The sequence below is a fragment of the Equus przewalskii genome, chromosome 1 (genome assembly GCF_037783145.1).
Source record: "Equus przewalskii isolate Varuska chromosome 1, EquPr2, whole genome shotgun sequence".
In the NCBI taxonomy this organism is placed as follows: Eukaryota; Metazoa; Chordata; class Mammalia; order Perissodactyla; family Equidae; genus Equus; species Equus przewalskii.
In genome coordinates, this window is record NC_091831.1 from 119,523,060 (window position 1) to 119,545,434 (window position 22,375).

At 43.6% G+C, this 22,375-nt stretch overlaps 1 protein-coding gene across 6 annotated transcripts; it reads left to right on the forward strand.

The window, feature by feature from the left end:
* The first annotated feature begins 8,930 nt into the window (after positions 1–8,930).
* Positions 8,931–22,174, forward strand: LOC103567307 (ubiquitin-like protein 7). 6 transcript variants are annotated; one of them, XM_070621290.1, is made up of 11 exons: positions 8,931–9,472; positions 10,871–11,083; positions 11,893–12,012; positions 15,444–15,526; positions 16,314–16,398; positions 16,958–17,015; positions 18,004–18,137; positions 18,397–18,446; positions 18,693–18,860; positions 19,439–19,561; positions 21,926–22,174. In XM_070621290.1, the coding sequence occupies exons 1-11, from the start codon at positions 9,433–9,435 to the stop codon at positions 22,061–22,063; spliced, it is 1,212 nt and encodes a 403-aa protein (XP_070477391.1). In that variant the 5' UTR covers positions 8,931–9,432; the 3' UTR covers positions 22,064–22,174. The 6 variants fall into 6 exon arrangements, with proteins under 6 accessions (XP_070477391.1, XP_070477402.1, XP_070477420.1 ...); XM_070621301.1 differs by lacking the exon at positions 16,958–17,015 and adding an exon at positions 17,052–17,138 and having other exon boundaries at positions 8,933–9,472; XM_070621319.1 differs by lacking the exon at positions 16,958–17,015 and adding an exon at positions 17,052–17,138 and having other exon boundaries at positions 8,976–9,522.
* Positions 22,175–22,375: the final 201 nt, after the last annotated feature.

The window sequence follows — 22,375 nt, forward strand, 5'->3', positions numbered from 1 at the left end:
TAGAGGGGAGAGACAAAGGGAAAAATTCACTCTGCCATGATGCTGACATCACTCTGGATCATGTGTTTTTATCCATTCTAAGAATCTCCGTCTTTTGATTGGAGAGTTTAACCCATTTACATTTATGGTAATGACTGATAAGGAGGGACCTACTTCTGTCATTGTGCTATTTGTTTTATATATGTCCTATAGCTTTTTTTGGTCCTTCATTTACTGCTTTACTGTTTTCTTATGTGTTTAGTTGATTTTTTGTAGTAAAACATTTCAACTATTTCTCATTTCCTTCTTTTATAGTCTGTAGCTATTTTCTTTGTGGTTACCACAGGGATTACATTTAACATCCTATAGCTGTATAGGACTCCCTTGAGCATTTCTTGAAGGGCGAGTCTAGTGGAACAAACCCCCTCAGCTTTTTTTTACCTTTTTAAATCTGGGAATCTCTTAATTCAAACTCTTAATACAAACTCTCATTTGTATTTATAGCAGCTTGACTTACTTAACATACAAAAACTCTGCTCCTTTATAGGTATTTCCCCACCCCTTTCAGTTGTTGATGTCACAAAATTACGTCTTTATACATTATGTGTCCCAAAACATAAAGTAATAATTCTTTCAAATGAATTAGTCTCTTAAGTTATGTAGAAAACAACATGTAGAGTTATAAATCAAACTTACAATAATACTACCTTTTAGCCTAATAATTTTTTAAAAAGCGTATTAGTCTCTTAAATGATGTAGGAAACAAAAAGTGGAGTTACAAACCATTGTTACTATAATACCAGCTGTTAAAATTGCACATGTATTTACCTTTACTGAGATCTTTATTTCTTTAAATGGCCTTGTGTTAGTGTTTAGTGTCCCTTCATTCCACCCTGAAGGACTCCCTTGAGCATTTCTTGAAGGGCGAGTCTAGTGGTAACAAACCCCCTCAGCTTTTTTTTACCTTTTTAAATCTGGGAATCTCTTAATTTCTCCCTCATTTTTAATGGACAGTTTTACCAGATATAGGATTCTTGGTAGACAGTTTTTTCTTTTAGCACTTTAAATATATCAGCCCATTGCCTTCTGGCCTCCCATGTTTCTGATGAGAAATCTGACAGTCTTATTGAAGATCACTTGTATGTGATGAATCACTTCTCTCCTATTGTTTTGAAAATTCCTTCTTTTGTCTTTGTCTTTTGAAAGTTTGATTATAATGCTCCTTGGTGTGGGTCTCTTTGAGATTATCTTACTTGGAGTTTGTTGTGCTTCTTGGATGTTAACATTCATGTATTTGATCAAATTTGGTAAGTTTTTAGCTATTATTGCTTCAAATATTCTCTCTGTCCCTTTCTCTTTCTCTTCTCCTCTGGGCCTCCCAAAATGTGTATGTGGGTCCTGCTGATAGTTTCCCACAGGTCCCTTAGGCTCTGTTCACTTTTCTTTAATCTTTTTTCTTTCTGTTCCCGAGACTCAATGATTTCCAATGTCCTATCTTCAAGTTTGTTGATTCTTTCTTTTGCCCTCTCAAATCTGCCTTTGAATGTCTCTCATGAATTAATTTATTTATTTGGTGAGGAAGATTTGCCCCAAGCTAACATTTATTGCCAACCTTCCTTTTGTTTTTTTGGCTTGAGGAAGATTACCTCTGAGCTGACATCTGTGCCATTCTTCCTCTATTTTGCATGTGGGATGCCTCCACAGCATCACTGATGAGTGGAGTAGGTCCACACCCAGGATCTGAACCCACAAACCTGGGCTGCCAAAGCAGAGCATACAGAACTTTAACCACTCGGCCATGGGGCTGGCCCCTCTTTAGTGAATTTTTCACTTTAGTTATTGTACTTTTGAGGTCCAGAATTTCTCTTTGGTTTCTTTTTAGGTTTTCTATCTCTTTATTGATATTTCTATTTTGGTCATACATCATTTTTTTGACTTTCTCTACATATTCCTTTAGTTTTTTGAGCATCTTTAAGACAGTTGCTTTAGTATCTTTGTCTGGTAGGTCTGCTATCAGGTCTTTTTCAGGGGTAGTTTATGTTGATTTATTTTTTCCTTTGGATGGGCCATACTTTCCTGTTTCTTTGTATGCCTCAGGATTTTTTGTTGAAAATGGGACATTTGAATCTAATAATGTTGTATCTCTTCAAATCAGATTCTCCCCCTTCCCTAGCACTTTCTGTTTTTTGTTATTTTTAAATTTTTGTTTACTTTTTTCTTCTTGTAGACTGTCTCTTTGCTAAGGCTTAACATGAGGTATAAACTTAAGGTCTTCTCAGGTCTTTTCTGAGCCTGTACCTTTCCCTGAGCATGCATGGTCACTTTCTAATTTTCCCTATGTATGCAGTTGTTTTTGAATGTCCCAGTCTTTAATGTTTGGCTTCCAAATGGGGAAAAAGAGAAAAATGAAAGAGAGAGGGAAAGGGTGCTGGCTTTCTAAATCCTCTGAAAGCCCCTTCTGTCAGAGGTGGAGGGACCTGCAACAATGGGGGTGGTGCCACAACAATGGCTATCCTCCTCTTTGTCTGCACCTGTCTGATCAGAAGCAACAATCAGTGATCAGAGCACAGATCCCCAATATTTGGAGGACAGGGTCCTTTTTGCCCACCCTGGCTCCTGCAAGCTGTCTGCAAGCTGTTCCTGAAATACATGCACAACTGCCTGCTAAGGGGCTGGTTGGGGATGGATAGCTGCTACTGTGCTAGGAGCTGAAATTCACTGATATTAACTGCAATTTACCCTCCAAGCCTTCCCCTTGAACTTGAAGCTTTCAGTAAACTCCAGAGATCAAAATAATTATGTCAGATTCTGCCAGTGCAATTGTCTAGAGAAGGAGCAGAATTACATTCCAATGGACAATAAAAGCATACCAATAAGACATGAGCAAGAAACAGATAAAAACTATAATCATCTATTGCAAAATTAACTGAAAGAGCTTAAGAAAATGGCATAAGACATGAAAGCAGAACATCAATTAGAACTAGGAAAACTCAGAAATGAGGTGACAGATCTCAGGAAACAAAATTACAAATAAAAGGAAAAAAAAATCAATACAATAGGTAGTCTAAACCAAAAGGAACGCAAGAAAGAATAAATGCAACAGATTATGCTATAAGAGAAATATAAAGTGTTTGAAAAGGAGGAACATCTTAAAAATAAAAAGAAATGAAGAAAGAGATAAAAGACTTGAGAAAAAATGATAAACATTGAAGAGAGATAATGAAGATCCAACATATGGATAGCAAGAGTACTCTTAAGAAGCAAACTAAAGCAAGAGAGCAGAACTATTCTGAAACTTCTAATTCAAGAAAGCTTTCCTGAAATAAAGAGTATTTGAAACCTCATTTTGAAACAGCATACCACATGTCTGAGACTATCGACCTAGAACAAACAACACTAAGATATAGTCTGGTAAAATTACTGAAACTTATAGAAAAAGGGAAAAAATTCATTGGGTAACTAGGTGACAAGAGCAAGTAAATTATAAGGGAAAGAAAATTAGGTTTTCATCATCAAAAGAAAATGAAATATCTCAAGGGAAAAAATCCGAGCCAAGGATTTTACATTCAGAAAACTGATTTTCAAGAGTAAAGGCCACAGACAAACTGCTATTAATATGAAAAGGTTCAGGGAATATTGTGGCCCTTCCTCAGAAATCTAGTCGTGAAGGTGTTCCAATTTTAAAAAACTAGTGGTGAACATTAAACATAGAATTCTTTGGAGAATGAAAAGAGTTAAAAGGAAGAAGGTAAAGTATTTAATGAGTATAGATTCTGATAATATGTAATACATCTGTTAAAACGGAAAGGAGCAGAGGGAGTAGAATGAAAAGAATATATGCGAAAAAAAAGTAGTCTTGAATTTGAAGTAGCAGTATAAATTCTCTCTCTCTGACTATAAATCTAGCTCTCCATCTCTCCCCGGCTCCATTAAAGCAGCTTAGAAATAATGACCAATCCAGTAGCAACAAGCATCCCCAGGGCCCAGACTGAGGTCTTGAAATACAATTTCTCACTAAAAACCATCTGAGTTTCTTGAAGAAATGGCTCATTCTCGTGTCTGGGCCAGGAAATGTACAAGATGAACCTGGAACTCTTGTTATGGCAGATAGCAAGGAAACTATCAAAAACTTCTAGGGTCATATGTCGAAAGGACTAAGACCTCAAGTTGAAGAGGCTCCACTATGATAGAACCATGGATTTCAACATGAGCAAATGCAAGTAAATATACTGTGGAAAACGGGAGGCATTTTGAAGAAGAGAGGTAAAATTATAGAGGGGAAGTCTAGAAAAAAATACATGATATTGGATTGGAATTTGAAGTATTGGTGTTAAAACATATATATGAAATAGAAATAGAGATGAATGAGTTTGTGTGGGTAAATATTCACATATTTCCTAGATCTATCCACTGAGAACTCGAAATGATGACATCCCAGTGGCAATAAGCACATCTGGCATCCAGACTTGGATTCTAAATACCATTCTCCATTAAAAGGAACCAAGCCTGCTGGGATTAATGACTGATATGACAGACTTTGTGAAAGTCTCCCACATAACCGATGAAAACAGCCGTGAGGTGATCAGCCTCCACCTACCTGGGACAGTTGATGAAATTTGAATTCTGACTATGGATTAGATGGTTGGACTGTATTAATATTAATTTCTTGATTCTTATGGCTTGTACTGTGGCTATGTAGGAGACTGTGTCCTTGTTTTCAGGAAATACCCACTGAAATATTTAAGGGTAGTGGGGCATCATATGTGCAACTTGCTTTCAAAAGGCTCAGAAATGGGGGTAGGAGAAGAATAATATGTATACAGAGAGAGTAAGAAAGAATGATAAGGTAAATGTTGTAAAATGTTAACAGTTGGGTGCTTTGAGTGAAGGTTATGAGGGAGTTATTTTGTACTATTTTTGCATCTTTACTGTAAACTTGAAATTATTTTAAAATAAAAAGTAAAAATATCATGTTCTTGAAGACAAATTGAGCACATGGGGAAATAACAAGTTCAGTGAAATATGTAGATTACTAAATACATGTGCAGGATAATCTAAATTTTGTTGAATACTTGTATTTATTTAATTCAATATAATTATATTTTTAGAAGCATAAAAAAAGCTAACAATTGTCATCTATTGGTGATAGATCCATCCTAAAGTAAAACAAAGTTGGAGGGCTTATTCTACCAGCATCAAGAACTACACTAAAACTACAGACATCAAGTTGTATGGTTATTGGCACAAGGATACAAAAATACATCAATCGGACAGAATAGAGTCAGAAATTGACCCATACATAATAGTCACCTTATTTATGACAAAGCTACCACTGAAATTCAGCAGGGACAGGATTAAAAGCCAAAACAGTGCTGGATCAATTGATACCCATATGAAAATAAGAACCTTGATTCCTATCTCACTTTATACATAAAAATTAATTTGAAATTAATCATAGACTTAAATGTGAAAGATAAAATTTACAGAAGAAAACATAGGAAAATATCTTCATAATTAGGGCAGGTAAAGATTTCTTAAATAGGATGCAAAAAGCACTTTTCATCAAAATAAAATTTCATAAATTGGACTTTTAAGAAATTCTTAAAAAATACTATTAAAAGAGTTAAAAAGCAAGCAACCAACTGGGAGAAGATATTCACAATACACATTTTTTTTTTTTGGCACCTGAGCTAACATCTGTTGCCAATCTTTCTTCTTCTTCTTCTCCTCTTCCCCCTCCTCCCCCTCCTCGTCCTCCCCAAAGCTCTCCTGTACATAGTTGTATATTCTAGTTGTGGGTCCTTCTGGTTGTGCTATGTGGGACCTGCCTCAGCGTGGCCTGATGAGTGGTGCTAGGTCCGCGCCCAGGATCTGAACCAGCAAAACCCTGGGCCGCCAAAGTGGAGTGTGCGAACTTGACCACTTGGCCATGGGGGTGGCCCCAACACAATATACATTTTTGAGAAGAAAGTGCATCTGTTGAATTCTTCATTTCCGTGACAATACTTATTTCTAAAAATTCTTTTTGGTTCTTCTTATATATGCCTGTTCTTTTTTCATCATGTCTTGTTCTTTCTCAAAGGCTTGATATCTTCTTTAGTATTTTTAACAAATTTTATCATGCTTATTTTATTTTTTATTGACTTTGTAATATCTGACATTTTTGGTGTTGTGACTCTTGCTTGTTCTTTGCTCTTACAATGGCTTATTTCCATGAATATTTGCTAATTCTTTGTGTAAAGTCTGCAGCTTAGCCTTCTCCTTTCCTGTTGGATGGCATGGGTTCTGATAGTGTTGCTCCAAAGAGGACTTATATTTGCTTTACCAAGAGCCCCAGGACCAAGCAAAAAAAAAGAAAGTGTACATTTTGTTGAATGTAAATTATTTCTAAATAAAGTTGACTTATAAAACTAGAGGTAATACTTAATCAAGATAACACTTTGAACATCCTAACTTTATTTTAATTTCATGTCTTAAGTCTTTGTACTTTTTATTCATATAGATCTAGGTTTTGTTGCTTTCTGTAAAAGAATAAACTGGATTAAAAGTTGAAATTTGTAGACACTCAAATGACAGGTTATTTGCCTTTTTTCTTCTTATTAAATAGCACACCTCAGTCTAGTCAAGTTCACTCACACAAAACCCACCCAACTACATATTTTTTCTGCCATTGAATCTTTAATCTCTCAATAGAGTGCCTCAGTTTGTGTATCCATTCATTGTGTATCCATTCATTGGACATTATATAGTACTGTTACTGTATGTCAAACTGCAGACCCCAGGAGCAATTTTGGATGTTTCTGGAAAAGTTTGACCACAAACTTGCACAAAGGACAGGACTAGTGTTTTAAATTCTCAGGGAGGATTATTCTTTCACATATCAGTTGCCCTGTCCTCAGAGAGAAGCAGAGACAGAACTTGTCTTGCCCTCTCTTAGTGCTGATACACGGTTTTTTGTTTGTTTGTTTTTGTAGTCTGCCCTTTCGCTTAGGGTGCAAATCTTTTAAGGGTTTCAACTTTGTGCAGTCGTGTCAGTTTCGATCTTGGAGGGGCCCAGTACTTTAGTATTCACACAAAAATCTCCAAGCAAGGTTTCTAGGACCGCTAATCTCTCCGGAGAGGTACCTATCAGCTCTCAAGCTCATTGCCTTGTTTCCAATTCCCCTTTCATTTCTGCCATCTGAGGATTTCCCATTTCTCTTGTGACCACAGCTATGTGATATAATAATAAGTGTATTATTTTATACATTTATTTGTAGCAGGAGTATTTACAGATGATTTTTTCTTTTCTTTTTTTTTTGAGGAAGATTAGCCCTGAGCTAACATCTGCTGCCAATCCTCCTCCTTTTGCTGAGGAAGACTGGCCCTGAGCTAACATCAATGCCCATTTTCCTCTACTTTGTATGTGGGACACCTGCCACAGCATGGCGTGCCAAGTGGTGCCATGTCTACACCTGGGATGTGAACCAGTGAACCCCGGGCCGCTGTGCACACTTAACTGCTGTGCCACCAGGCCGGCCCCTACAGACGATTTTTATTTGCTACCTTGCCAGACCCAGAAATCCCCATGTTAATTTTATAAACGGAAAAAAGTTAAGAATGCAAATGTGCATTCTTTTAATTTGTTTTACAATAGTTAAATGATTGGGCCAAACAATCTCTTGAAGGTTTAATGAGTAACTGTCCACCACTTTCTCAGAGAGAACTAATGAGGGTATCAATGTCTCCAAATATGGACTGGCCAAGGGACTGGGCCCCAACACTTTCCTTTTTACCACGTCTGGTCATGCATCTTTGTCTTGTGTCCAGGTTCTTCTAATTTTATCTAGAATCTGACCCTTGCTTCTGTGTACAGCACCTACTTGGTAAATTGGTTCCCAAAGAACCTGTTTGGCCCTGGGTTATGCCTTCATTCATCTGCTGATTTAATAATTTATTATTACAATGTTTTTGAACAGTGCAATGAATCAGAACTCAGAGAGGCTTACTTTCTTTCCTGGGATCAACAAGCTACAGCAAGACAGCCACATTTGGAAGAAGCTTTGGCCTGAATTATTCATTCAACAAGTATTTATTGCTCAAATACTACATGTCAGGCCCTGCTGAAGATAAAGTGGAGTGCCAGACAGTCATTGTCCATTTCCCTGGGGAGATTATAATGAAATCAACTGAAACAAGAAATTCATGAGTATCTAGTGTATTCAGCTCCACTTTGAGGAAAACAAAATGAAGACAGGGTCCTTGTCTTCTCCTGCAGGCGGTTAAGGCACAGCACTGAACAAAATTTAATAAAACACTAAATTATGTGGTTCAAGTGCAAGCTTTAGTAGATAGGAGAGGAAGGAGCCTAAAGAAGACTGGATAGGTAGGAAGGATTTCTGAAAGAGAGGTTACATCTAGAGAAGGGGTAGCTGGGGGAAGGGGGACTTTGGGGACAGCCATGAGGGACCTGGGCTTCAGCCTGAAAGGCAGAGTGAGAGACTGTGAAAATCTCTCACATTATCTTATCGGAGCAGCAGAGGGGTGATTAACCTCCACTGTTAGGCCCTCCCAGACCCTGCAGTTGGTCTGCTTCAGTCGAGTTGTTCTGCTCAGTCGCTGCCCTAGTCCCAGGCCTACATTGGGAAGTTCCAGAGTGATGCTTTTATGTTTGTGCACACTGGCTGTGATCAACCTCATTTTTTTATATTCACCTTAGTCCTTCAATTAATTCCTTGAGTAGAGTCCAATCAGAAGTAGCCCCTCTTTCTATTTTAGCTAATCCTAACTTCTGCGCAAGCACAATCCAATTCTAATTGTGCAACTAAAATATGCAGTTTCTCTAAGAGAGTTCAGTGGAAATTCCCCTTGCCAAACTGACTGGATGAATGGCTGTTATATAAACCCCACCACTGCATGTTGTGGCGTGCCGGGAACCCGACGTAGTTAACTCCCCTCTTGAATCAACTTTTAGACCAGTCATCGTTCAGATCCCAGAATGCCCCCACAGGAAGGTTCGCCGCGAGAAGCAAGAGGAGGAGAGGAGCACAAAATAGGCTGACTTCACCGGAGGGCAAGCCGTTTTCATAGTGAGGCTGCGAGGAACCGCTGGGGCGTGTCTGGAGAAGCCGCTCGGCTAAGAGCCCTCGCGGAGGGAAGGGTCGGAGCGGGAGGGGATCAGTGTCCGCGAACCGGCCCAGGGCCTGGCAGCGCGCTCCCTCCTGCTGCGCTGTAGCAACCCGCTAGTCTCCGTATGCTTCCCAGGACGGCGTGGGAATCACGGGGCTGTAAACCCCACAACAGGCATCCCTCTCGCGACTTGCGCCTTAGAACAACAACAGGACGCTCGCGCCGGAAATTTCAAACGGCCCAGAAGCCACGCCCTTCCCGGAACCGGAAGTTTTGCAACTAGCGCCCCTTGCCGGTCGGCTATTTATAAAGGGCGGGGCTGCAGCAGGAACTGCAACTCCCAGAATGCAGCGCGGAGCTTCCGGTTTCCGGCGAGAGGACCGGAGTGAGTGTTTACACCGGCGGCTCTGCGGCCGGATTCCTTCCGCGGGACGGGTGAGGGCGCTGGGTTCCGGGGCGCGCGGGCTCGTCGTCTGTTGACTAGTTACCTGGTCCCATGGGAGCAGTGGGGTCGTCACCAAAGAGATAATGTCCCTGCCTCACGACTGGCTATCTCTGACCTTGGGCCAGTGACTTCACCTTTGTGAGTTTCAGTTCCTCGTCTGTAACATGTGGATGATAATGTCTGCCTCAGGTCACAGTTGTGAGAATTAAATGAGATACGGCCTATAAAGAGATCTCTTCCCTTCCCTGTCATAAACCTGGAGATGGAAGGTACCTTGAGGATGCCTTAAGATCTGCCGGGCAGCCTCAAAGCCTTCCTTCACAGCCTTTTTTCTTTTCTTTTCCAAAGAAGCCTGTTTGGAAGCAATAGCGATTATAACAAGGGCTTGTCTTTCCTTACAAGATTCTTCCACTCTCAGAGTTTCTGATTCATTTTCTGGGGACCCATGTGTGCCAGGCATAGGGACAGTAAGTCCGAAAAATATCTAGTCTTTGCTTTCAAGGGCCTCCATGAATGGGGTGCGGGAGAAATTGAGAAGTAAATAGATATTTGTAACACTTTGCCCTGAGGGAATATGGGGACAACAGAGGAAAGGGAGAGGGGACAGAGGAGGTTGGATTTGGGTTGGTCTTGATAGGAGTTTGCTAAGAGACCAAGGAAGGAAGAGGCATTACATACGGTGTTAGCAGATGAGCAGAGGTGTAAAGTGGGAGAGAGCTTTGTTATGAATGGAGGCTTGGTGGGGGTGGACTTAAGTGTTGGGGAGGGTGGGGTGGCACAGGGCTCTTCGGGAAGAAAGCTGGCAAGAGAGAACAGATGTGAATGTTTTTGTAAGCCGGGCTGTGGAGTTTAGACTTATTCATAGAGGTGGTTTGGAGTTATTGGAGGACTTTTAAACAGAGGAGTGACTTGATCAGATCTGTATTTTAAAACGATGAGTTGGGTGGCAGCATGGATATTTGATAGGGAGACGTAAGAGGCAGGGAGCTTATAGAAAGCTGTTGTAGTAGTTCAAGCAAGAGTTGATGAAGAAACTGGAAATAAGGAGTGTATGTAGGGGAGAGAGTTGGATGATCTCATTTGAACCTCACAACATTCCTATTAGATGGGATGATTTTTTATGTCCACTTTAAAGATGAAGAAACTGAGGTCTAGAGAACGGAAGTTCCTTGCTGTCCATCATAGGATGAGTAAAGAGAGGACCCCCACGTTCTCGTTCTGGCCTCCTGGTGCTGTATCCTGTGCTTTCCAACAGTGTCACACTGAATTATCACTCATTCAACCCCTTGGTGGGGTGGTAGTCTGCCTTTTAACCACTAAGGCTTTGTTCCTTTACAGGGAGAAAGAGAGAGCGCGAAAGAGAGAGGATGTCTCTCTCAGATTGGCACCTAGCGGTGAAGCTGGCTGACCAGCCACTTGCCCCAAAGTCTATTCTTCGGTTGCCAGAGACAGAGCTGGGAGAATACTCACTGGGGAGCTACAGTATTTCATTTCTGAAGCAGCTCATTGCTGGCAAACTCCAGGAGTCTGTTCCAGACCCTGAGCTGATTGGTGAGTCTCTGTGGACTGGGGATGGGCTGCTGCTCTGATCTCTTTTTGGGGAGGATACTTCTGAAATTACAAGGGTAAATTGAGAGTTTCGGATTCGTTGCCTCATAATGTTAACACTCCAGGGAAGAGAGTGTTGTTAGGTAAATAGAAACAGAAATCACATAATAAAACTATTGGTTGTCATTTCAGTTGTGTGTTATATTGAAGTACTTTAGCACAGATTTCCTTAACTATGAGTTTGTTAAATTCTTCGAAAGAGCAAGAATTTGGAGTGGGCTAGGGAAAGATGAGCTTGTCAGGGAAAGCGCCCCAGTATATGGCATTTGGGGTGGGTACTAGGGGGTGGTTAGAAGAACGTTTGCTTGGTTGATTAGGGGGAAGGCAGTGAAAAAGGATCCTTTCCTAGACAAGCGCAGTCTAGCTGGAGGAAGGAGGAATTTAAATACCACATAAGTTAGATTATAAATATAATGGTGAATAAACTGGCAAAATGGTATAAACTCGCAAAAAGTACGTTTTCAGTCATAAAAACACTGGATTCATCCTTTTTTGTTGTTGCATTTTCCCCTTCATTTGAATCGAGCTGTGTCCATGATGTTAAGCTCTAGAGCTTTCCTGTGCATGGAATCTACATTTTATGGGTTTGCACTTGCTAGCAGTTGTTATTAATGTGTGTTTGTTAAATAAGAGCACTTTTTAAAGCACATAGCATTCTCCAGCTATCTGGCCAATCAAGATAAGGTTCTTAGGGGACAGAAACCATCTAAATTGTTTTGAGGAGCAAAGTATAAGTGGACAGTTCTTTTTAGATCTGATCTACTGTGGCCGGAAGCTAAAAGATGACCAGACCCTTGACTTCTACGGCATTCAACCTGGGTCCACAGTGCATGTTCTGCGCAAGTCCTGGCCTGAGCCTGATCAGAAACCAGGTGAGTGAGGGTTAGCCATTAGTCAAACAGCAAGAGCTTATGGAATATCTACAAGGGAAGGGTCTGTGTATTCTTGAGGCATGGGCCTGGGGGTGACAGAGGATGATTTACTGAGACGATGATATCTTCCTTACTGATTGGATTAGACCACATTAATAAACAGGGTGCAGTTTTGACCTTCTTGCTGCCAGCACCACTGACAGAAGGGGATGTGTTTCTCTACTTTTTCAGTTCATTACCCACTGTTTTAACGTGGTGGGGAGTGTGTGTCTATTTAAATTCCTGTAGGTTAACAGTTTATTTCGCAATGAACTTGGTATCTTTTTGTTACTGTTGTTACTGTTCTCTTTAGAAAAAAGCTGAAACCCCTCTAATGCTGTAGTTGGTTCTCTTCTTAGCAGGTCTTCCATCGAACTGCCCCAGGTGATGGTGTGCTCGCTCAGCTCGCTTCTCCTGCTATACTGGTCATTTAGTTTCCTGAAGCTTGAAAATATTCAAACAGTATTAATGTAGCTCTTGGAGAATACATACAAAGCCTCTAATGCCATTTTGATTTATTAATAAAGGGTGCTGCTTGGAATTCATAGTTTAAGTTTTGCATCTGTGTTTTAAAAGCATCCTCAAGGGTAAAGCTAAGCTGTCTACAAGAGGTTAGCTATGTTAAACTGGCAGTTTGACATATTTTTATAATGTTCATGATTGCTGTGACTGGTTATCAGCTTGAAATTTTCCCTTTTTTCAATTCTAAACATAAAGGAAAGAAAGATTTTCTTTTATACCCTGATGGGAAGTGAGAAAGAGAAAGGCAGAGAGTCTCTGACACCCGGGAGTTGGCCTGGCCCTCAGCCAGTCTATGGAACATGAACAATTTCACAGGTCACCAACGTCTACAAGGCTCCTCACTCTGAGACCATGATGGATCAAGACAAAATAAGATCCCTCTCATTTCTGAACAGAGACAAAAACCTGGATGTTGTCCAGACCACAAAAGTGACGAACTGTCCCTCTGTCCTGGCTATTATGAATGACCGTTGCTTCTTTGCCAATCACAGCTTTTGCTTTGCTCTAGTTTTTCTTCCATCTAGATAAGAATTATTAAGATACCCAATCGTAAAATCACCCCCACTTCCTGACAGCACCTAGTCCAGAGCAAAGCCCTGCTTCCTTAAACTTCCCCCCAAATCACCAGTCAAATTCCAAATCCTGTAATAAGTCCTTTCTAACACCCTCTTACTGAGATGCCCCACACTTCCGTGGTGTGCTTTCTCCTCTCTGGAAGGAGCAGCAAACCCAACTTGTTCACCTGCATGTGTGGCCCTCTGGTCTTGGCTGGAGGGCATTGACAGGAGGAAAGTAACATTCATTGCTTCTTTGAGCCAGATTGTTTCATTTGTTCATTATAGTGGCCCCACAGGGTAGGTAACAGTATTGGCATTTTATAGATGAAGAAAAAGAGAGTTAGAAACGTATTTATTCAAGGTTACCTCCTTAGAGAGTGAATGCAAGAGCTGGGATGTGAATCCAGGTTTTCTTGGCTCAAGAGCCCATGTTCTTTCCACTGGGCTGGCTGCCTCCTACTTCCAAAGGGTGAGATTACCTCAGAGATATTATGGAGACAACTATAACTCTTAGCTGGCTATCAACTTAAGATACTAGGAGTCCTTTTCTTACCCCCTTCTGCCTGGAGATTTATTTTTAAAACAAGTGGGTTTTTTATTGGGAAGTGAAAGGAAACTTAGATCTGAAAAGAAACTGTTTTGTGATGGAATTTTAGATATTTTATCTTTGAGTGCTCTTCCAAAAGGAAGCACATTTCTTGATCTCTCACTAGATTAGCGCCGGTAGGAGGAAGAACCTGTCAGTTCCTCTTTGCCCACCTGGATCCCTTTGGTGGCTCTCCATGGACGGTTACAAATCCCTTCAGGATCTCTTAGCCTGCTGTTTGAGCAGCGATGTGTACCTCGAGCTCCAGCCACAAGAATGACTTACCGTTCCTTTGAAGCACCTCGCTCTTTTGTCCTTACCTGCCTTTGCACGTGTTCTTGCTTAGGCCTGGAATACCTTTTCCTAGTAGACATCTGCTCTAACTTAAATATCCTCCCAGATGGTCTCCTCTGGGAGGCAGCTTTGTGTGGCCCTCCCTCAGGGATGGCTATCGGCCTCCATGTTCCCTACACCCTGGCTGGGATCCACATCTCTGCTGAGGTCCTCAGCCTGGTACCTTGTAATTGTGTGTTTGCGTGTTTGATTGAGTCTTGTTTCTCCTACTGTCTTCAGAGTTCCTTGATGGCAGGGACTCTTATTTCTTGTATTCCTGTGCCTTGCCCAAAACCAAGTGTGGAGTAAATACTTAGTACATATTTATTGAATTAATAAATTAGGTAATTTACTTAAGATGAATCTTTTTCGAAAGTGACAACCCGTATAATTAGAACTATAGGTAGGAATATGGTTGGGACCAGGTGTCCCATTCATCTTGCTTTGGGAATGGTGCTCCTGGGTTGGCCAGTACACAGTCTGTACAATCACAAGTAGCCATCCTAGGCGAGGGTAACCACACTTTTAAAAGTGTGACCCGTGGTGAACTTCCTACTTACACCCCCTCCTTTTATCCAAATTTCTTCACTTATGAAAGCGATAATTTCCTAAATAGTAAACTAACCAAGTAAAATTAAGACAATGACTAAACTTTCCCATATATATGAGTCATAGTGTCCAAAGATCAAAAAGAAGCTTTGAGTTCCAGTAAAACACTTGCTGTCAGATGAGTGAGGAAAGTTTAAGAACCCTAGTGTGTTTTCTTGGTCCTTCTTGTTTTTTCTTTTTTTTTTTAATTGAAAATAATATTACAGAAGCGTGAAAGGAAATATCAAAGAGGAAATAATTACCCTGATCCTGTCACCTACCTAAGTGCTGTTCTTCCACTTGTCCCCTTCCAGCCTCGGGCCACATGTGCACTGACACGTTTCGTGTAGTTTTCCTAGAGAATGCACATCCACCTTTGTGTTCTATTTCTTTCCCTTAACGTATTGTGTCAGTGTAATTCCATATTGTTCAGATGGCTTGCAGCACTTCTTATAAATCACTGCATAAAAGTCTTCTGAGTTGATTATAGCTTCCTTTTTTCAAATGTAAGAAGTCTAGAATTCCTGCAGTGAGATATTGATCAGAGCAGTCTCTTTCATGTGGTAAGAGTCCCCCCTGCTGGAACTTGAATTTGTTTATCTCCTGAAGATGCTTAAAAGAGAGTGCAGTTTTCACATCTGTGGCATTAATGGGTTTTTCTGAATGGGCACTCACATTCTTAGTGGGGTGATGAGGGAAGGGAACCTGCAGACCAAGCTACATCTGGGCGCATGCTGAAATGATGTTCTGTGTCTGCAGCAGGGGCAGGACCTGGGCTGTAGGGTAACTGAGTGTCTTGTCCCCAGAACCTGTGGACAAAGTGGCTGCCCTGAGGGAGTTCCGCGTGCTGCACACTGCCCTGCACAGCAGCTCCTCCTACAGGGAGGCGGTGAGTGTGTGCCAGGGCCCCCTGCCCGAGACTCTTGCCAGGCCTGCAGGAGAGGGTGTGAACGCTGGCGAGTGGTGTAGAGTGGGAGCTGGAAGCCTGTTGCCATGGCTACCAAGAGTTCCTCGGGGACTTTTTGCCGTGTCTGTGGGTCTCAGTAGAACCCTGTCTTCTCCCAAAGAGGCTCTCAGCTAGGCATTGTTAATTCCTTCTAATGATAATGATACAACCTCTCCTGACACTGGCCTCGTGGAATGAATATGGTGACAGCCAAAGGATCTACATACTGTTTCTGCTGGGCCTCATCCTTTGACTTTGGCTGAATTGCCTGCCCACTGCTCCTTACCTAGATTTCCTCATTGGGAAAGCACACTGATGTATTTCTGTAGGAGAGTTGATAAGCAAAATTAATACAGCTGTGAACTTCCCAATATATCTGAAGGTGAAACGATAATTGTATGGAGATTCAAAAGGACTTTTGGGACCTAGAGAAACCTTTGTGAAAGGCTTCTAATGAGAGCCTTTATTTTGGAAGCATTGAAACTGTAGATGAGGGGAAGGACCAGAGATTGAAGGTTTACTGTGGTCTTGCTTTTTTATTGTTTGTTTCCCCTCCAGTAAGCCATGATCTCAGAGAAAAAACAGGTTCCTCTGTTTCATGGGGCCATTGTTCCACTGTGGCAATGTATGTGCAAGCACTTGGTGGGAGGAAATACTTCAGCAGAGTGTGGGTATTTGCTGAGTGGATCAAGCTGGTTGGAGTGCTCAGCCCTCTCCATCTCTCCTGCAGGTCTTTAAGATGCTCAGCAACAAGGAATCTTTGGATCAGATCATTGTGGCCACCCCAGGCCTCAGCAGCGATCCCATTGCTCTTGGTAAGCGCAGGATTGAACTTGAGGAAATAGGTGTTAGAGAAGGAGAAACCAGGAGAAGCCAATTACCCTAAAGAGACTTTGACCATCTTTTAAAGAATCACTGGTCTTGTAGGGGAGGGGGAGTAAGCAACCATATACCCAGCCCTCCAAGAACTCTACCCAGCCCTTTGGCAGTCTCAAAGAGAAATCATGGCCTAACTAACATCATAAATGAGACTATGAGGATGCCAAATGAGGGTAGCGATTAGCTCAAACCATAGCAATCAAGGAAGTCTTCTGGCATACCTTGATGGATGAGGGAAGAACCCAGAGATGTGGGGAAAGGAGGCTGGCGTGTCAGTACTCAGTATGTGACCTCAGTGCAGGGGGAGGTGGTGGGTAGGGAACAAGATGGAGAGTATCTAGCTTGTGCTGGTGGTACTTGGTTTCCTCTACTCATGAGGGCTGCTTTGGGGTCCAGTGTCCCTGTTGAGCTGGTTGCTCTGAGGCCTAAAGCCTCTTCTCCCTCCTGGATCTGGCTAGATTTCTAGTCTCTGAGGTGCGCCCCATTCTCCTTCAGGGGTTCTCCAGGATAAGGACCTTTTCTCTGTCTTCGCTGATCCCAACATGCTTGATACGTAAGTATACCCATCTGTCTCTCCTCATACGGTTAGGCCAGAAACCTAATTGTCAGCCTGGATTCTGCTCTTGGAGCCTATCCCTGGTCTACCCCGAAGTCTACCTTCTAAATGTGTCAGGAGGTAAGAAAGAGCAGGAGGTTCTGGGGGAATGACAAGCCCAGGGGCAGGGGCAGGTGGAAATGCCAAGATGAAGCAGGGTTCTGAGGGAGGTGGCTCTGCAGGCCAGGTTCAGTTTAGACCTCATTCAGTAGATATTAGGGAGCCTTTGAAGGATTTTAAGCTAAGGAAAGAAGCAGATGCATAGATCCATAAAATTTTAGAGCTGGAAGGGACAGTAGAGATTTTGCAAGTGAAGAAAACAACCAGACCCTGGGAAGAGAAGGGACCTGTCAAAGATTGCCCAGGGAAGTAGTGATGGAGTCAAGACCAGAGACTTGACCCCTGAGCTTCCCTGGCTGTACGTGTCCCATCATGCCTTGTGGAGGAGAAGGTGAAGCATCTGCAGTGGATTCCAGGACTGAAGGCCTTGCCGCTATTGCTGGGGGCAGAGGAGCAGGAGGGCAAAGCCAACTGGAGGGAGATGCTAAAGACGGGAATTTTTCTTTTAACAATTTTTTTTTATATTGACTCTGAGCTAACATCTGTTGCCAATCTTCCTCTTTTTTTTTTCTTCCCCAAATTCCCCGTACATAGCTGTATATCCTAGTTGTGAGTCCTTCTAGTTCTTGTATGTGGGATGCTGCCACAGCGTGGCTTGATGAGCGGTGCATAGGTCTGCACCCAGGATCCGAACTGGTGAACCCTGGGCCGCCAGAGTAGAGCGCACAAACTTAACCACTATGCCACCGGGCCGGCCCCAAGACTGAAGAATTTAAGGGCAGACATAGGCACTTGATCGTTGTGATTGGCACCGGAAATCCTGTCAGGGCCAAGAGTACTCTTTCCCGCTTAGTCACCATTGGGTTTCTTTCTGCCCCTGTTCCAGGTTGGTGCCTGCTCACCCAGCCCTGGTCAATGCCATCGTCCTGGTTCTGCACTCAGTGGCAGGCAGCACTCCGCTGCCAGGGGCTGACTCCTCTTCCCGGAGCATGCCCTCCAGCTCATACCGGGATATGCCAGGTGAGCCTCAGGAGAGCAAAAATTGCCGTCTCCTAGAGTGGGCAGTGGCCCAGGGATTTGCTTTACTCAGCAGCTATGTATAGCACTGGCAGAGGGTGTTCCTTGGGAACTCTCGGTTTGAGTCAGGGAGTGCATCTGTCCTGTAATTTTCCAAGGGGAGAGAGGAAAATATGAATTTGGAGAGTATGTGAACTGAGATTCTGGAGCTACGCCTGTGCCTTTCTGTTCTTCCTCCGGAAATCTGTTCTCCCTCCTCCAGGTGGCTTCCTCTTTGAAGGGCTCTCTGATGATGAGGACGACTTTCACCCTGTAAGTGGCCTGGCTGCCTGCCCTTTGCGGGAGATGGTGCTGAAGATGGGCCCCTCCCTGGGACCTGGCACACCCAAGCTGGGAGGTTGGCATAGGCCATTTGGTGGCCAAGTCTCTGTCATACTGTTCCTCTCTGAACCTGGCAGCTTGGGGAGTCTTCCCCAAGAACGGTTCCTGGAGTGGGGTGGGGTTCACCTGGGAGTGTCACAGTGCTGCTTCCCTGATTCTGGTGCCTCCTATCTCCAGAGTGCCAGGTCCACGCCCTCTAGCAGCACACCCAGCTCCCGCCCAGCCTCCCTGGGCTACAGTGGAGCTGCTGGACCCCGGCCCATCACCCAGAGTGAGCTGGCCACCGCCTTGGCCCTGGCCAGCACTCCGGAGAGCAGCTCTCACACGCCAACCCCTGGCACCCAGGTATGGAGAGAGAGCCAGAAGATGGAGGCTGGGCCCCCAAGGGAGAAGCTCCCTAGCAGTAGAATGGGTTAACCTTTTCTGGGTCTGGTGCTAGTCTGGTTTGAGATGAACTCTGCTTGGAGCCCTGGTGGTTTTCTCAGTTTATACCCCCCTCACTTGCCTTTAGGTCTCGGGAGTCTGGGGTTCAGCACAGTCCTGATTGATTCCTCCTCCTGGTAGTTCAGAAGGACCTCCCCCTACATAATGTACACTTCCTCATCCTCACAGGGCCCAGCCATTACTGGCTTAAGCATTCCTGGTGACGGTCACTCCAGCTTCCAAGGCCATCTCTCCCAGTGCTGGGTCCTAAGCTAGGTCAGGTGCTCAGTTCCATTTCCATTGAGCAGAAGAGAATGGAACCTTTTCTGCCCACATAGTGAGCTATTAGGTACCTCTGTGTGGTTGTCTCATGCAGGCCCCTGTTGGGAGGCAGAAGTTGGGCACCCTAGGGTCATGATGGGGTGATGTGACAGCAGTGGGTGTGTGCTGGGAGATTGAGATGGCTCTGAGGGTGGCACTAACCGTTGATTTATGTCTAGGGCCATTCCTCAGGGACCTCACCCATGTCGTCTGGTGTCCAGTCAGGGACGCCCATCACCAATGATCTCTTCAGCCAAGCCCTACAGCATGCCCTGCAGGCCTCTGGGCAGCCCAGCCTTCAGGTCAGTCTGCCCACTGCTCCTGTCCATGCAGCTTCTTAGTTACTTTGGGTACTGAGCTTTTTTCTGCTCTCTGGAGGACCTTCCCACTTGGCACACTTCACTCTTAGAACAGCTGGGGCGTGGCAGAGTGACAGGAGAGGATGCTTCCATTCCTGCACCCAGTGACCATCACCTGACTCCACTGACCATCTGGCTTAGATACTTATGGCAGTCTTAGTCAAAGAGTCATTCATTCTGTGAGCATGGACTGAGTGTTGAACAGGTGTATACCAGGCCTGGGTCCAGCTCCCGTGGTAGAGACGAGCCAGTCCTCATCCCTGCCATGGAGGAGCACCAGGGAGTTACTGAAGTGGGGGAGCAGCAGGGCGTCAAGCCCAGCCCAGGCTTGAGCTGAGGCCTGAGTTCAGGCAAAACTCTTCTGAGGAAAGAGTGTTTAAGCTGATTGTCAAAGAATTAGTTAGAGGTTAGCCAGGTAGGGAAGTCAGTGTTGGAGGTGGGAGAATGGTGGCCAGGCAGAGGCAGCTACATGTTTGAGTGAATGTGTGGAGGTCTGTGTGACATACTCAGAACTGCAAGGCCAGCAGGCAGTGTCCTGGTGTAGAAGATCCTGAGATGGAGTCAGAGAAACAGAGAGCAGGAGCCTGAGTGGAGGGCCTTGAGTGCCTGGGTGAGGAGGTTAGCCTTGATCCTGCAGTCACCAGGGAGCCATGGAAGGTTTTAAGCAGGGAGTGACGCCATCTGCTCTGCTTCATGGAATGGTCACCCTAGCAGCTAAGTGGAAGACTCAAGGGTTCAGTGATTTCTTGCATGCCTCTGCACAAGCTGTCTGCTCTACTCTCTTTCCTTTGCTCCTCACAGTAAGCCTTGGGGGGTGAGCATCATTTCTGGAACTTATCGAGGGTCATAAAGCCTTTAAGTGGTAGAGACAGTGTTCCAGCCCATGTGGCTTTCGCTACCCCATGTGGCCCTGGTGGACAGTGAGGGGCACAGGAGCAGGACCCGTGGACAGCTTGTCTTTTCCGTTTGTTTGCCTGCCCCAGCTAGAGGCCTGTTTACAGCTCAGGAGCTTTCACTGGCTCCACCTGGTCTGTAAACTGGATCCGAGTTGGTTTGTGTGGGTTTTTAAAAGCCCTCCACATCCTTGCCCTTGCCTGCCTATCTCTGAATTTGCATCTCTTCCCCACAGCCTTCTCCTTCCCACGTGTGAACACATCGTTTTCCCTAAGTTGTGCACTTCCCTCCTTCATGACGTAGATATTAGTGAAGGTTTGAAAGTACTAAAGGAAAATGTGGGTTAATTTCTTTAAACTCTTATAGTAGAGAAGGCCTTTCATAGTTGAAAGTCAAAATCCAGGAGCCATTATATAAAGAGTGATAAATTTTCGGTTTGTAAAATTGAAAATTTCTGCATAGCAAACCAAACCAGCAAAAAAACCCCAAGTAGTCTGAAGACTAACAACAAACTAGGAAAAAAATCTGTAACACACATCAGACAAAGGACAAAACATCCCTGTAGGTGGAAGTTCTAGTAATGTAGGACCACAGCTCCATAGGAAAATGAGCAAAGAATATATATAGACTATTCATGGAAAAGGAAATCCAGATGGCCCTTAAAGCCATGTAATTCCTTGCAGTCACATTTCTCAGAATTTATCCTGGAGATGTATGTGCATGTAGAAAATGACGTTTGTACCGAATCAGTCACTGCAGCATTGTTTGTAAGGGCAAAAGATTGGAAACAGCTCAGTTATGGTACATTTCAGGACATCCACAAGTTGGAATATTAGACAGTTATTAAAAAGTTCTTTATGTACTGGCTTAGAGAGATCTTCAGGATACATTAATTATGTTTAAAAAAAAGGGTGGATATAGAACAGGAGTAAAGAGAAGGGTAAATATAGGAGTATATATTTATATTTCCTCAAAGAAAATAAAATAGGATATCTATAGTGGGGATAGAAGTGGGTAAGAGTAAGTAAGACTTTTTACTACGTATCATGCTCAAACCAAAACTAGTTTTAAAATTTATCCCTCTTCCCCATTTGTGTGTGTGTGTTTGTGTCTATACATTGCAAGAGAAAGCAAGTAATTTAATCTTTTGAAATTTAGACATTGAGTAACTTGTGCTTTCTCTTTTGATTCTTATGTTAAAATTTCCCCTTTTTTATTGAACAAACTTTTAATTTGTTCTCTACCCTCAGGCCTCTGTTGTAGTCTTCCTAGAAGCCTTGTGTTCTGTGGAACTTCATGTCAGCAGCTTTGCTCTAGGAACCTACCTTCCTCTCTCCTCCTGAAAGGATAGACCTAAGTGAGTCTCCATAGGGTTCCAACTAACAGCTTCTGCCTGGTCCTCTCTTTCTGCAGAGCCAGTGGCAGCCGCAGCTGCAGCAGCTGCGTGACATGGGCATCCAGGACGATGAGCTGAGCCTTCGGGCCCTGCAGGCCACTGGCGGAGACATCCAAGCAGCCCTGGAGCTCATCTTTGCTGGAGGAGCCCCGTGAATTCTCTGCTCCTCCTGAGCCCCAACAAACTGCTAAGGCAGCTGCCCACGGGAAGCACTCCTGAAGGTGCCCCAGCTCTCCTCTCCCCAATACACGTGATGGTCAACCTTCTGCTTTGTCCGGTGCTTGGCCTTTCTGGCTAATCTGAGCTGGTGGAGGCAATGGGGCAAGCATAGTGTGTGGGTCTTGGTACCGTGGCATCAGGGAGCAGGGCTGGCCCCTGCTTCTGGGCCCTGGGTGGAGAATTTTAGACCCATGTCATGGGATGCTGTGTGATGCCCACATTCTCTTTTGGGAGAAGTTTCCAGTGAT

Bases quoted from the DNA above. Each gene is read 5' to 3' on its own strand.
- LOC103567307 (XM_070621290.1), top strand. From the start codon at position 9,433: ATGCAGCGCGGAGCTTCCGGTTTCCGGCGAGAGGACCGGA. The intron at 16,399-16,957 runs GTAAGCGCAGGA...ATTCTCCTTCAG, and splicing joins CAGCGATCCCATTGCTCTTG to GGGTTCTCCAGGATAAGGAC. The intron at 19,562-21,925 runs GTCAGTCTGCCC...CTCTTTCTGCAG, and splicing joins CTGGGCAGCCCAGCCTTCAG to AGCCAGTGGCAGCCGCAGCT.